Source organism: Entelurus aequoreus, linkage group LG11 (genome assembly GCF_033978785.1).
Source record: "Entelurus aequoreus isolate RoL-2023_Sb linkage group LG11, RoL_Eaeq_v1.1, whole genome shotgun sequence".
In the NCBI taxonomy this organism is placed as follows: Eukaryota; Metazoa; Chordata; class Actinopteri; order Syngnathiformes; family Syngnathidae; genus Entelurus; species Entelurus aequoreus.
Genome location: NC_084741.1, coordinates 69,693,751 through 69,707,894, shown reverse-complemented (window position 1 = coordinate 69,707,894; position 14,144 = coordinate 69,693,751). Strand labels below are relative to the sequence as shown.

The 14,144-nt window shown below is 37.9% G+C and overlaps 1 protein-coding gene across 1 annotated transcript in view; it reads right to left on the bottom strand.

Moving 5' to 3' along the window:
• LOC133659669 (hemicentin-1-like) overlaps window positions 1–14,144 on the bottom strand; it is a 67,810-nt gene that overhangs the window by 20,186 nt on the left and 33,480 nt on the right. Inside the window, exons 8-11 of the mRNA XM_062062250.1 lie at window positions 10,527–10,808; window positions 10,190–10,453; window positions 7,751–8,026; window positions 4,243–4,494 (exon numbers count right to left, since the gene is read on the bottom strand). Of these exons, the coding sequence (XP_061918234.1) occupies window positions 4,243–4,494; window positions 7,751–8,026; window positions 10,190–10,453; window positions 10,527–10,808 (1,074 nt within the window). The remainder of the gene's footprint in view (window positions 1–4,242; window positions 4,495–7,750; window positions 8,027–10,189; window positions 10,454–10,526; window positions 10,809–14,144) is intronic.

Sequence of the window (14,144 nt, the reverse complement as noted above, 5' to 3'; positions counted from 1 at the left end):
GTCTCAAAGTAGGTGTACTGTCACCACCTGTCACATCACCCCCTGACTTATTTTGAGTTTTTTGCTGTTTTCCTGTGTGTAGTGTTTTACTTCTTGTCTTGCGCTCCTATTTTGGTGGCTTTTTCTCTTTTTTTGGTATTTTCCTGCAGCAATATTTCCCACATTTAGTTTGTTTTTATCCTTCTTCGTGGGGACATTGTAGATTGCCATGTCATGTTCGGATGTACTTTGTGGACGCCATCTTTGCTCCACAGTAAGTCTTTGCTGTCGTCCAGCATTCTGTTTGCGTTTACTTTGTAGCCAGTTCAGTTTTAGTTTCGTTCTGCATAGCCTTCCCTAAGCTTCAATGCCTTTTCTTAGGGGCACTTACCTTTTGTTTATTTTTTGTTTAAGCATTAAATACCTTTTTACCTGCACGCTGCCTCCTGCTGTATCCGACATCTACAAAGCAATTAGCTACCGGCTGCCACCTACTGATATGGAAGATAATTACACGGTTACGCTGCCGAGTTCTAGACAGCACAGATACTCAACAACAACACATCATTCGCAGACTATAATTAATGGTTTGCAAAAAAGATTTTTTACCTAAATAGGTGAAATTAGATCATCTCCCACAGCACACCAGACTGTATCTCACAGCACACTAGTGTGCCGCGGCACAGTGGTTGAAAAACACTGCAATAGAGGACCCTTTAAACCAGGGGTCACCAACCTTTTTGAAACCAAGGGCTACTTCTTGGGTACTGATTAATGTGAAGGGCTACCAGTTTGATACACACTTAAATAAATTGCCAGAAGTAGCCAATTTGCTCAATTTACCTTTAACTCTGTTATTATTAATAATTAATGATATTTATCTTTGTGGAAACACTGATCATCTTAATGATTTCTCACAATAAATATATATAGAAACAGATAAATATCAATATGCAACACTTAATTTTTATATTTTCTCTAAGTGCACATTTTTCAAATTGAACATTTTCAAATGATCACTTCTAAGACAGTCTTGTGAAATCACAATATCCCATTTTAACTAGCTTGCCACTAACATTTTTTAACAAATCATGAATTACTTTGCACCATGTTTGTACAAATAATAACTCATGTAAAATACAAAAGGAAACTCTCAAATGTTTAAATCATGTCACACTTTGAACTGGACACCAAATCTGTTATCTGTTTCTTTGTCAGTTAGTGGGAAGCCTGGCATTGCATGCTGTTAACTAGTGTGTTGTACTCTGGTGTGTAACTTGACACTGCAACTCTGAGTGAGTCTTGCAGATGTGCATCAGTGAGGCGTGTTCTGTGTTTGTTCTTGATGAAGTTCATGTCAGAAAAGGCTGATTCACAAAGATAAGATTTTTCCTCATTGTTTGCGGAACCTTCTTAATCTTTTGGACATATTTTCACAGCAATCTGGCCTTAAGCTTAATTATGATAAATGTAAAATGTTAAGGATCGGAAATCTAAAGGGAACGTCCTTTCGAATGGAATGCAAAATGTCTGTTTTGTGGACAGATGGACCAGTTAACATACTTGGTGTTGTTGTCCCAGAAAATCTGGAAGATCTAGGCTCAGTAAATTATGATAATCGACTAAGAAAGCTGGACAAAATTATGCAATTATGGAAAGGGAAATCCCTAACCTCGTATGGTAAAATGTCTATTGCCAACTCGTTAATTATTCCTCAATTTATTTATTTGTTTTTGTCATTAACAGCTCCATCACAAAACTTTTTTAAGATTTATGAGCGGAGGGTCTTCGATTTTGTCTGGAACGGCAAACCAGAAAAGATTAAAAGAAAGGTTTTGTACAAAGAGTATGTATATGGGGGCCTGAAACTTCTCAACCTTGAAGCTATGTGTCTGTCTTTAAAAGCATCAATTGTTCCAAAGATGTTTTTAAACATTGAGTGGTACACAAATGTCCTGTTGGACAAAAAACATGTACTGTATCAAAAGAAATTGTATCCTTTTTTACAAGTGATCCCCTCCCAGAGAGTCTGCTGGGAAACATGGCGGGGTTCATAAAGGAAACAATCCACTCATAGTGGTGTTTTCAATTTTATGTGCCAGAAAAAAGAGACGATATTTTGCAGCAGTTAATATGGATGAACTCTAATATTGTAATAGATGGAAAGCCTTTCGTTTGGAAAAATATGTTTGAAAGAGGAATCATTTTTGTCAATGATATTATCAATGAGAATGGTAAAATTATGAAGTATGATGAATTTAGAGCTATGTATGGTGATGCTTGCTCAAGCTTTTCATTTTATCAACTAACTGGAGTAATTGGGAAAAGATGGAAACAAATAATTAATTATGGAGCTACTAAATTATTAGTTTGTAAACCTCTAATAAGAAATTCTAGTTGGCAAAAAGGAACTAAAATAAATAGAAAAATATATAATTTTTATTTAATAAAGAAATCTTTGAAGGCTGCCTCATACAACACAAATGGAAAATGGGAGGACTTTTTTGACTGCCCGTTGCCATGGGATGCCATATTCAAACTAATCTATAAAACCACTATCGATGTGCAAAATCGTTATTTTCAAATTAAAATTATTTATAACTTCTTACCCACAGGGAAAATGTTAAAATTATGGAATATGACAGAGTCAGATGATTGCCGATTTTGTTGTCAGGAGCCTGAATCCACCCTGCATTTGTTTTGGTATTGTCATATTGTGTCTTTGTTTTGGGTGGAAGTTGAAAAAATGTGTTTAAGGATTGGTTTGTTTATGAAGCTTAATGTGGTTTCTGTTATTTTAGGAGAGTTCATTGACAATCATGATTTAGTCAATTTAATTATAGTACTCTGTAAAATGTTTATTTTTAAGGCCAAAAACAGATATTCACTTAGTATTACTTTCTTTAAAACATTCATTCAGTATTTTCTAACTTTAGAAAGTTACATGGTTGAAAACGATAATGATGCCAAAAAACATTTAAAAAAAGATGAAAAGTCCTCAAAGGCTTTTTTTGAAAGTATAATTATGTTTATAGATTATATGATATCTGTTGTTGTGTTCCCTAATTTGAGTGACCTGGACATAATCTGGACTGTACATAAAAGCTTATTTTGAAAATGTAATTTTGTTTATAAATTATATGCAATCTGTTGTGTTCCCTAATTTTTTTCTGTGTACATGAATGAAGGTGTGTGTTGCTGAGTCCGACTTGGACATTATCTGGACTGGGCCTGGTTTAAAAAACCCTTTAAACAAATCTAATTTCATTGACAACCTGGTCTGTTGAAGATAAGGCCCTTTTTTTAAAAATAAAATAAAATAAGATAGATAAATAAAAAACATTTTCTTGGATAAAAAAGAAAGTAAAACAATATAAAAATAATTACATAAAAAATAGTAATTAATGAAAATGTTAGTGGACCAGCAGCCTATACAATCATGTGTGCTTCAGGGACTGTGTCCCTTGCAGATGTGTTGTCTAAATTGTGGGAATCAGAATATTGGTAGCAGAAAGAAATAACCCCTTTTGTGTGAGTGGGTGTGGATGGGTGTGCATGGGGGAGGTTGTTTGGGTTGATGCACTGATTGAAAGTGTATCTTGTGTTTTTTCTATGTAGATTTAATTGGGGGGAAAAAAAAAAAAAAAAAAAAAAAAAAAAAAAAAAATTTTTTTTTTTTTTTTTTTTTAGAACAGGCCCGCGGGCGACTCATCTGGTCCTTACGGGCGACCTGGTGCCCGCGGGCACCGTGTTGGTGACCCCTGCTTTAAACTATTCAAAACTGTGAGTAATGTTAAAATACCTGTTAAATAAAATATCTGCTTTGTTTTTAATAAATATTTAGACCTACTACGCTACTGTATATTAATGTTGGTCAATATGGTGGTACTTGGAAAGCCAAGTGTGAGGTGTCTAAATCCGAGGTGGTACTTGGCGGAAAGAAGTCATGTTTATGACCTTCTAAATACAATGTTTACAATATGACAGACATGAAATACCACTCTTAAGTCATATTTAGACTATTTTGATTGAATACAGTAACTGCTTGAGACTGAGCCAATCAGTGGCCCTGATACTGAACAGAGCACTTTAAATGGTTAGGTCTCATCTAGTGGCCAATGCGACTGCAGTATTGGTATTTTAAGCACATTTAGCCCTTTTAATGATTAATAAGGGCAAAAAATAAGCTTTAAAAAGTTCGAAGCGACGGACGACTGTACTGACAAACACTTTGTGCGGTTATTCCACCCCCCCTTCACTTACTCAGAACAGTGAGCGTGTGGTTCGCCGTGCTGTTTTTCCCTGTGATGTTGTTGAAGGCCTTGCAGGTGTACGTCCCGCTCATGTTCAAGACCAGCGGTCCGGTGTGATATACGGAGGTGTTGGCCAGCACGGTGTTGTTGAAGTACCAGGTGTGCTGGCTCGGAGGGTGGGAGCTGCTGGAGCAATTGAGCATCACCGGTGTCCCGGTCAGGCCCATGGTGGGCGCCGTGATCACTGGCGTGTACGGGCCGTCTGCCAAACAAGCCAAAGGTTACATTTGTACCTAGTGTAGTACAATTATGTTCGAGCAAAAATACGATTGCTTATGAACAATAACTGACACATTATTTTGGGGATAATAGCAAATCACTGCATGTCCAAATATTAGCATTTTGCTTTGCGGTGGAGAAAGAACCCAAACCACACAAAAGATAGAGTCAAAATACAAATGCTCCTTGTCGTTTCTCTACTGGTTATCATTTTCCTGACCTTTCCTGGTATTACTGCTCTCTGTTACAGCAAAAACCCTATTGATTTTGATCAATACCTGAGACATTATGGCTGAAAATGTCCCCTATCTACCAGTGACACGTTCCAATCAATATACACTACCGTTCAAAAGTTTGGGGTCACCCAAACAATTTTGTGGAATAGCCTTCATTTCTAAGAACAAGAATAGACTGTCGAGTTTCAGATGAAAGTTCTCTTTTTCTGGCCATTTTGAGCGTTTAATTGACCCCACAATTGTGATGCTCCAGAAACTCAATCTGCTCAAAGGAAGGTCAGTTTTGTAGCTTCTGTACAAGCTAAACTGTTTTCAGATGTGTGAACATGATTGCACAAGGGTTTTCTAATCATCAATTAGCCTTCTGAGCCAATGAGCAAACACATTGTACCATTAGAACACTGGAGTGATAGTTGCTGGAAATGGGCCTCTATACACCTATGTAGATATTGCACCAAAAACCAGACATTTGCAGCTAGAATAGTCATTTACCACATTAGCAATGTAAAGAGTGTATTTCTTTAAAGTTAAGACTAGTTTAAAGTTATCTTCATTGAAAAGTACAGTGCTTTTCCTTCAAAAATAAGGACATTTCAATGTGACCCCAAACTTTTGAACGGTAGTGTATTACATTCTCTGGTACCATTGGATCTGGGTTGGTTGATTTTGTCCAATTCCCCACCAAGAATAAATGGCGTATCTGCCTATGCTCTTTTTCATCTTTCAGCGGGTCACCATTTTCAACGCATCATCATATTTCAGGCATATTGGTGTAGAGCAAGCTACCTGTTGATTTGGAAATGTATTTTCCACAAATGGGCATCAAATAAGAACAAATGGTTTCTGGTACTTTACCACCTCAAACACTCACTATGTTCAGCCAATATTCATACTTCATGACTTATTTATGAACAAGAACCCTTTTCATTTTGAGCAATATCTGACTTTTGTTGAATACTAACTACCTTCTACTGGTAACAATTCTCCTTTGCATTTTCAGTCAGTAAAGGTTTATTTTAGAGCAAGACCTGTATTGATTTTGAGTGGCACCTGATGCATACCTGTGTCCATTTTACTACAAAACCCAAAACTAGTGAAGCTGGCACGTTGTGTAATTGGTAAATAAAAACAGAATACAATGATTTGCAAATCCTTTCCAACATATATTCAATTGAATAGACTGCAAAGAAAATATGTTTAATGTTCAAACTGAGAAACTTTTTTTTTTTTGGCATATAGCCATTAGCTTAGAATTTAATGGCAGCAACACATTGCAAAAAAGTTGGCACAGGGGCATTTTAACCACTGTGTTACATGGCCTTTCCTTTTAACAACACTCAGTAAACATTTGGGAACTGAGGAGACCAATTTTTTAAGCTTTTTAGGTGGAATTCTTTCCCATTCTTGCTTGATGTACAGCTTAAGTTGTTCAACAGTTCGGGGGTCTCCGTTGTGGTATTTTAGGCTTCATATTGCACCACACATTTTCAATGGGAGACAGGTCTGGACTACAGGCAGGCCAGTCTAGTACCCGCACTCTTTTACTACGAAGCCACACTGTTGTAACACATGGGTTGGCATTGTCTTGCTGAAATAAGCAGGGGCGTCCATGATAACGTTGCTTGGATGGCAACATATGTTGCTCCAAAACCTGTATGTACCTTTCAGCATTAATGGTGCCTTCACAGATGTGTAAGTTACCCATGCCTTGGGCACTAATACACTCCCATACCATCACAGATGCAGGCTTTTGAACTTTGCGCCTATAACAATCCGGATGGGTATTTTCCTCTTTGTTCCGGAGGACACGACGTCCACAGTTTCCAAAAACAATTTGAAATGTGGACTCATCAGACCACAGAACACTTTTCCACTTTGCATCAATCCATCCTAGATGAGCTCCGGCCCAGCGAAGCCGGCGGCGTTTCTGGGTGTTGTTGATAAATGGCTTTGGCTTTGCATAGTCGAGTTTTAACTTGCACTTACAGATGTAGCGACAAACTGTAGTTACTGACAGTGGTTTTCTGAAGTGTTCCTGAGCCCATGTGGTGATATCCTTTACACACTGATGTCGCTTTTTGATGCAGTACCGCCTGAGGGATCCAAGGTCCGTAATATCATCGCTTACGTGCAGTGATTTCTCCAGATTTTCTGAACCGTTTGATGATATTTCAGACCTTAGATGGTGAAATCCCTAAATTCCTTGCAATAGCTGGTTGAGAAATGTTGTTCTTAAACTGTTTGAGAATTTGCTCACGCATTTGTTCACAGAGTGGTGACCCTCGCCCCATCCTTGTTTGTGAATGACTGAGCATTCCATGGAAGCTGCTTTTGGGATGTTCCAAATAAGTGTTTGATGAGCATTCCTCAACTTTCTCAGTCCTTTTTGCCACTTGTGCCAGCTTTTTTGAAACATGTTGCAGGCATCAAATTCCAAATTAGCTTATATTTGCAAAAAATAAAGTTTTCCAGTTCGAACATTAAGTATCTTGTCCTTGCAGTCTATTCGGTTGAATATAGGTTGCAAAGGATTTGCACATCATTGTATTTTGTTTTTATTTACCATTTACACAACATGCCAACTTCGCTGGTTTTGGGTTTTGTACTACTACTGCATTCCTACTAGTCTACATGTTGCTACACAGTCTCACCTTTTCAGGTGGTAATGGTCTATGTTCGAGCAAGAACCCGACTAGGTTTGAGAAACACACGATGATCTTAAGATCTATTGTAAAGTGTCTGTTAGAGCAATAACTCTATTGATTTTAAACTACATTTGCCACTGAAGTCAATCATCAAATCAGAAGACTACGGGACGTAGTTTTCAGTCAATACAGTGATACCTCAACTTAAGAGTGTTTTGAGATAAGAGCAGTTTCTTAGCTAATTGTTACACTTTAAGTTTCAAGCATAGATTAGAGTTACAAGCATCCCCGCCATTACTCGCCGTAGCAAATCCACAGTGAACACCGTACGATCCGACCAAAACATCTGGATACTCACAGTAGACCTCCACAGTGTAAGGGCTGCTGGTCATGTTGCTCACAGCGTTAAAAGCTTGACACTGATAGTCCCCAGCATCCGAGGGCTGGGCGGGGTTGAGAGTCAAGGTCTTGTTGTCCATAGCAAACACTGTGGTGTTGTCAGCAGACACCGGGTTACCGTTCATCCACCACTGAATGAGGTGAACCACGCCGGTCACGTGACACTGGAGGGCGAAGTTCTGCTGGGCGATTGCCGGTACACCCGTGTGGTTGACCATGACTGCTGTTATTGGCGCTGTGGTTGGATAATTGTTGGTTATTAAACAGCATGAAGACGATATGTTGAATAAATAGAGGTCATTAAAGGTTACAATTGTCAATTATTTTGTGAACAGGCCTAAAATGGCAAAGCTACACAAAAAAACTACCCATTTGTTCCTAATTAAAATCAATTTCAAAGTTTACAGTCATACAGTGTACAGCAGGGTTCTTCAACGTTTTCCAGGGTCAAGCCAGGGTACAGTGAGTGGGGTGGCCCTGCCACTGCCATTTATCAACTAAAATACAGTGCGTTGAATCAATTGTCACGTGTAAAGACATTTAAATTTGTTTAAAAAATTGTGGGGGGAATTAAAAAAATAAAAAATTATATTAATATTTATATATTATATATATATCCATTCATCCATTTTCTACCGCTTGTCCCTTTTGGGGTCGCTGGAGCCTATCTCAGCTGCATTCGGGCGGTAGGCGGGGTACACCCTGGACAAGTCGCCACCTCATCACAGGGCCAACACAGATAGACAGACAACATTCACACTCACATTCACACACTAGGGACCATTTAGTGTTGCCAATTAACTTATCCCCAGGTGCATGTTTTTGGAGGTGGGAGGAAACCGGAAGGCAGGGTACACCCTGGACAAGTCGCCACCTCATCTCAGGGCCAACACAGATAGACAGACAACATTCACACTCACATTCACATTCACACACTAGGGCCAATTTAGTGTTGCCAATCAACCTATCCCCAGGTGCATGTCTTTGGAGGTGGGAGGAAGCCGAAGTACCCGGAGGGAACCCACGCAGTCACAGGGAGAACATGCAAACTCCACACAGAAAGATCCAAAGCGCAGGATCGAACCCAGGACCTTCGTATTGTGAGGCAGACGTACTAACCCCTCTCCACCGTGCTGCCGTGCTCTCTATATTATATATAGAGAGATGTACATATACACATATGTAGATATATATACATGTATATATATGGATTTTTATAATATCTTTATATAATATATTCTGAATACATTTATAAATAAATAAATAAATAAACACACTGTATATATAAGGATATTATTTCATAAAATATATTCTAAACACATTTATGAATAAATATATATATATATATATATATATATATATATATATATATATATATATATATATATATATATACAGTTATTGTTTAAAAACATTTAATTTTGTTAAATTTTGAAATAAATAAATATAAAAATATATCTATAAATTTCAAAATGTAACATATTTGAATGTCCTTAAAGAATAACATTATAATATATATATATATATATATATATATATATATATATATATATATATATATATATATATATATATATATATATATATATATATATATATATATATATATATATATAATTATAAAAAACTATACATCAATTAAGCATCTCCCTGCTGGAAAATCTTGACTGAATTTACATGTGACATCGCACCCTGTGATGAATTCATAGCTCTAGCACCCTTTTTCCCGTGTGGATAGCGCCAGCAAATAACTTTTTTTTCTGTAATCATAAAAAACCCCCAAGAAAAACCCGGAATGATTTACAATTTAAAGCAGAGAAAAGACGTTTGCAAATATGCTATGATCTACTGTACTACTGTCTACTTTTTTATTTTTAAATTTGTTTATTGTTTAGTCATTTTTTTTCCTATTCTCTACATTTCTCATACTGGCCTTTAAATCCAATTAATATTTGATAAGTACATTATGGCCTATAGTAGTTTGAACAGACTTACTAAATAAAAGCGGAAGAAAATATGAATAATTGAATATGTAATATATATTTATATTTTTTGGTGAGCTGACATTATTTGGCGTTAGGAAAGGGACAAGCGGTAGGAAATGGATGGATGGATGGATGGAATAAATGAGTGATGATATTCAAAGGACGTCCTAAGGGTTGATACAATAACCAAAAAGGTAGAGGGTGTCACCAAGCCTCTGGTAAGTCCCGAAACTAGTTTTGTAATGTAGGCCCGCATGAAACCACAAGTCTTTGTGTGTGAGTGGACAATAATAACAGAACAAACACGTGCTATGAGGGCTCTGTCCTCAAATTGAACGGTCAAAGATTTTGAAGTATGAATCCATACAAACAAAATACAAAACATTAAATGGTGTTAAATACAGAAACTTTACCCATGATGCTGATCATTGCACTTGCAATGTTGAACCTCGATGTGACGCTGTTGTGGAGGACACACTGGTAGTCCCCCGAGTGGTTCTTTGTGACGTTGCTGAGTACAAGCTGTGGGTCAGAGTGGGAGATGTTCGTCCCGTTCATCAGCCACTGGATCATTGCCGTGGGCTTGGACTCGGCCGAGCATGACAGGGTGATGTTAGACCCTGTGATGTGGGTGTACTTTGAGGGGGTTACTGACACTTGTGGGTTCGTCGGACCGTCTGTGAAAAAACAGAGAAATAGTCTTTTCCTGGGACAGCCATGTACATTTTGTATGTAAATATCAAAACTTACAGCTGATGTTAAAAAGGACTTGTGAACTGATTCCGTGGCTGATGTCGTTGGACAGTGTACACCCGAACGGGCCCTGGTCGTAGCGGGTTACTTGGGCGATGGTCAGCTCGGAGCCGTTAGCGCTGATTTGAACGTTTCCGCCAGCCGTCACCTCGGAGGTGTCGTTTAGCCACGTAAACGATAAAGAAGTGCCCGTGACATTGGTGCACGTGAGCACCACTGTGTCGTTGAACTCCACGAGGTTGCTACCGTTTGCAGCCAGGTTCACGCCCGTGATCGGTACTGGGGAGAAAATAGGTCCAAGATGTAAAACACAACAAGGGATAATTCCATAGAACCTGCTACTGCCTTATTGCAACACAATCTTTCACTTTGTCATCTTGGATCCAATATGGTGACCGAGTTGCAAGATTTACTGTACAATATTTTCTAATATCCTCGTTTTGGTGCCATTCATACAATGTAATGTGTTCTGCTCATATTAAACGTGGTGATATAATCTAAGAAGGGACGACAATTGTCTTGGTCATCTTGTCTGCTAAATATGTAACTAGTAGCTTTGCCTGGACTTTGATTTAAACCACAAGGAAGCGCAACAGTGTCTGGAATAATCCCATAATTACAACCTACTATAGACACAATTTAGGTATTGATATATTGTTATTTATTACCATAATGAAGCCTTGTTCTCTGAGCGTGAACTGCCCTAATCCAAAATAGCTCCAGAGTTGCTAGTCTTAAATCTAATCTGAAAATCATGAGCATAATCAGATATCCTTGTTTTGGTGTTGTACCTTTCAATTTAATGCAATCTGCTTACATTTACACATGTGACGATAATACCTAAGACTGTATGGTCATCGTTTTGCTTATTTTTTCGGTCAAATATAGCTAATGTAGCTAGTAGCTTCACCTTTGATTGACAAAAATACAAGTAAGAACAACAATGTCTGGAATAATCCCATAACTACAACATGCCATTGCTTGGATTATCCTTATAAACAATAGACACAATATAGTTGTTGATAAATTGTTATTTATAAATATAATTGAGCCTTGTTCTCTTAACCTCAACTCCCCTAATCGAAAATGGCTGCAGAGTTGTTGGATTTACATCTCATCTTAAAATCATTAACAACATAATCAGATATCCTTGTGTTGATGTTGTTCCTTTCAATTTAATGCATATCTGCTTACATTCGTATAAGTGGTGATATTACCCAAGCCTGGATGGTCGTTGTTTTGCTCATCTTTTCGGTCAAAACATATGTTGCAAGTAGCTTCACCTCTTATATTGATTGACTCAAAACACAAGAAAATACAACAATGTACGGAATAATACCATACTTACAATAAACTATTGTCTGCTCACTGTAAACACCAAACTTGTCATTGATGACGCGTCATTTACAGTATGATTACAGCCTTGTTCTTTTAGCAAAGATTCAAAATGGCCACCAAGTTGTTGTACTAATGCAAATTCTTTTGTGGGTTAAATTGTTTTGTATATTGTGTTTCTGAGTTCATTTTGATGATTTATTGAATTGTATTTTTCAGTATCAAATGTTTCAATTCAGTCAAAAATTATGTTTTGTTTAAAAAGGATGACATTTATTTTTTTAATTTCAGGCAAATTGATGTGCTTTAAAGTCCTACTGAAAGCCACTACTACCGACCACGCAGTCTGATAGTTTATATATCAATGATGAAATCTTAACATTGCAACACATGCCAATACGGCCGGGTTAACTTATAAAGTGCAATTATAAATTTCCCGGGAAACTTCCGCTTGAAAACGTCTATGTATGATGACGTATGCGCGTGACGTCACGACGGCAACGGAAGTATTCGGACCCAATGTGTCACCATACAAACTGCTCTGTTTTCATCGAAAAATTCCACAGTATTCTGGACATCTGTGTTGGTGAATCTTTTGCAATTTGTTTAATGGACAATGGAGACTGCAAAGAAGAAAGTTGTAGGTGCGATCGGTGTATTAGCGGCTGGCTACAGCAACACAACCAGGAGGTTGTGTTGTGTTTGAGCTGGATAGCAGACGCGCTACCGCGAGTACAGCTTTGGCTTCCAAACATTTGATCGCTTGCCCGTACGTGCGTGTCGCTATGTGCATGTCACGTACGTAATTTTGGAGAAATATATGTTTCTTGCCGACTCTGATGGCGGCCGGGGTGTCGTCGAAAACTACAACGCCCGCCGCCGCTCCGTAGCTAAGTTAGCTTCAATTGTTAAGCTTCGCCAAGCTGGAAATTATTAACCGTGTATTTACATGTTCATGGTTTAATAGTATTGTTGATCTTCTGTCTATCCTTCCAGTCAGGGGTTTTTAAAATTTTGTTTCTATCTGCATTTGAGCCTGACGCTATCACGTTAGCTCAGTAGCTAAAGAGCTTCACCGATGTATTGTCGTGGAGATAAAAGTCACTGTGAATGTCCATTTCGCGTTCTCGACTCTCATTTTCAAGAAGATATAGTATCCGAGGTGGTTTAAAATACAAATCCGTGATCCACAATAGAAAAAGGAGAGAGTGTGGAATCCAATGAGCCAGCTTGTACCTAACTTACGGTCAGAGCGAAAACAGATACACCCTGCACTACATTCTAGTCCTTCACTCTAACGTTCCTCATCCACGAATCTTTCATCCTCGCTCAAATTAATGGGGTAATCGTCGCTTTCTCGGTCCGAATCTCTCTCGCTCCATTGTAAACAACGGGGAATTGTGAGGAATCCTTCCTCCTGTGACGTCACGCTAGTTCCGGTACAGGCAAGGCTTTTTTTAATCAGCGACCAAAAGTTGCAAACTTTATCGTCGTTGTTCTATACTAAATCCTTTCAGCAAAAATATGGTAATATCGCGAAATTATCAAGTATGACACATAGAATGGACCTGCTATTCCCGTTTAAATAAAAAAATTTCATTTCAGTAGGCCTTTAAATCTTTTCTGTTGGAGACTAAAAAACAATGTTAAAAAAGTTATTATTTCTTGTAAGTTGATCTATATTTTCTTTAATGCTAATAAGGATACAATGTTATGCAGAGGTGTACTTATAACAATTTTATACATAAATGATGCGAGAGTGGGTAGGGGCCTGAAATGTTTTCTTCTCTCTAGGGGGGCATAAAAGAATATCATTGAGAAGCACTACACTAACATCTCATCAAAAATACATAACTTATTCAGATATCCTCGTTTTGCTGTCGTTCCTTTCAATTTAATGCATTCTGTGCACGTATTCAGTTATCATTGCTTTGATAACCTTTTTTTTTTTGCTAAACTATATGTAGACAGGAGCTCTGATTGATTTAAAACACAAGAAATCACAGCAATTTACAAAATAATCCCATGTATATAGCAAATAAAACACAAACTTTTTGTCACACTGATTTCCAATCAATTGAGCCATGTCCTCTTGAAATACCTCCAAAAATGGCGGCCAAATTTTTCCGGTAAAGGCAAATATAGAGTTCATCCATCCTGCCATTTTCTACCGTTTGTCCCTTTCAGGGTTGCTGGGGTCTGGCCCCTATCCCAGCTGCACTGAGGCGGAAGGCAGCTGGGTACACCCTGGACAAGTCGCCACCTCATCGCAGGGCCGAC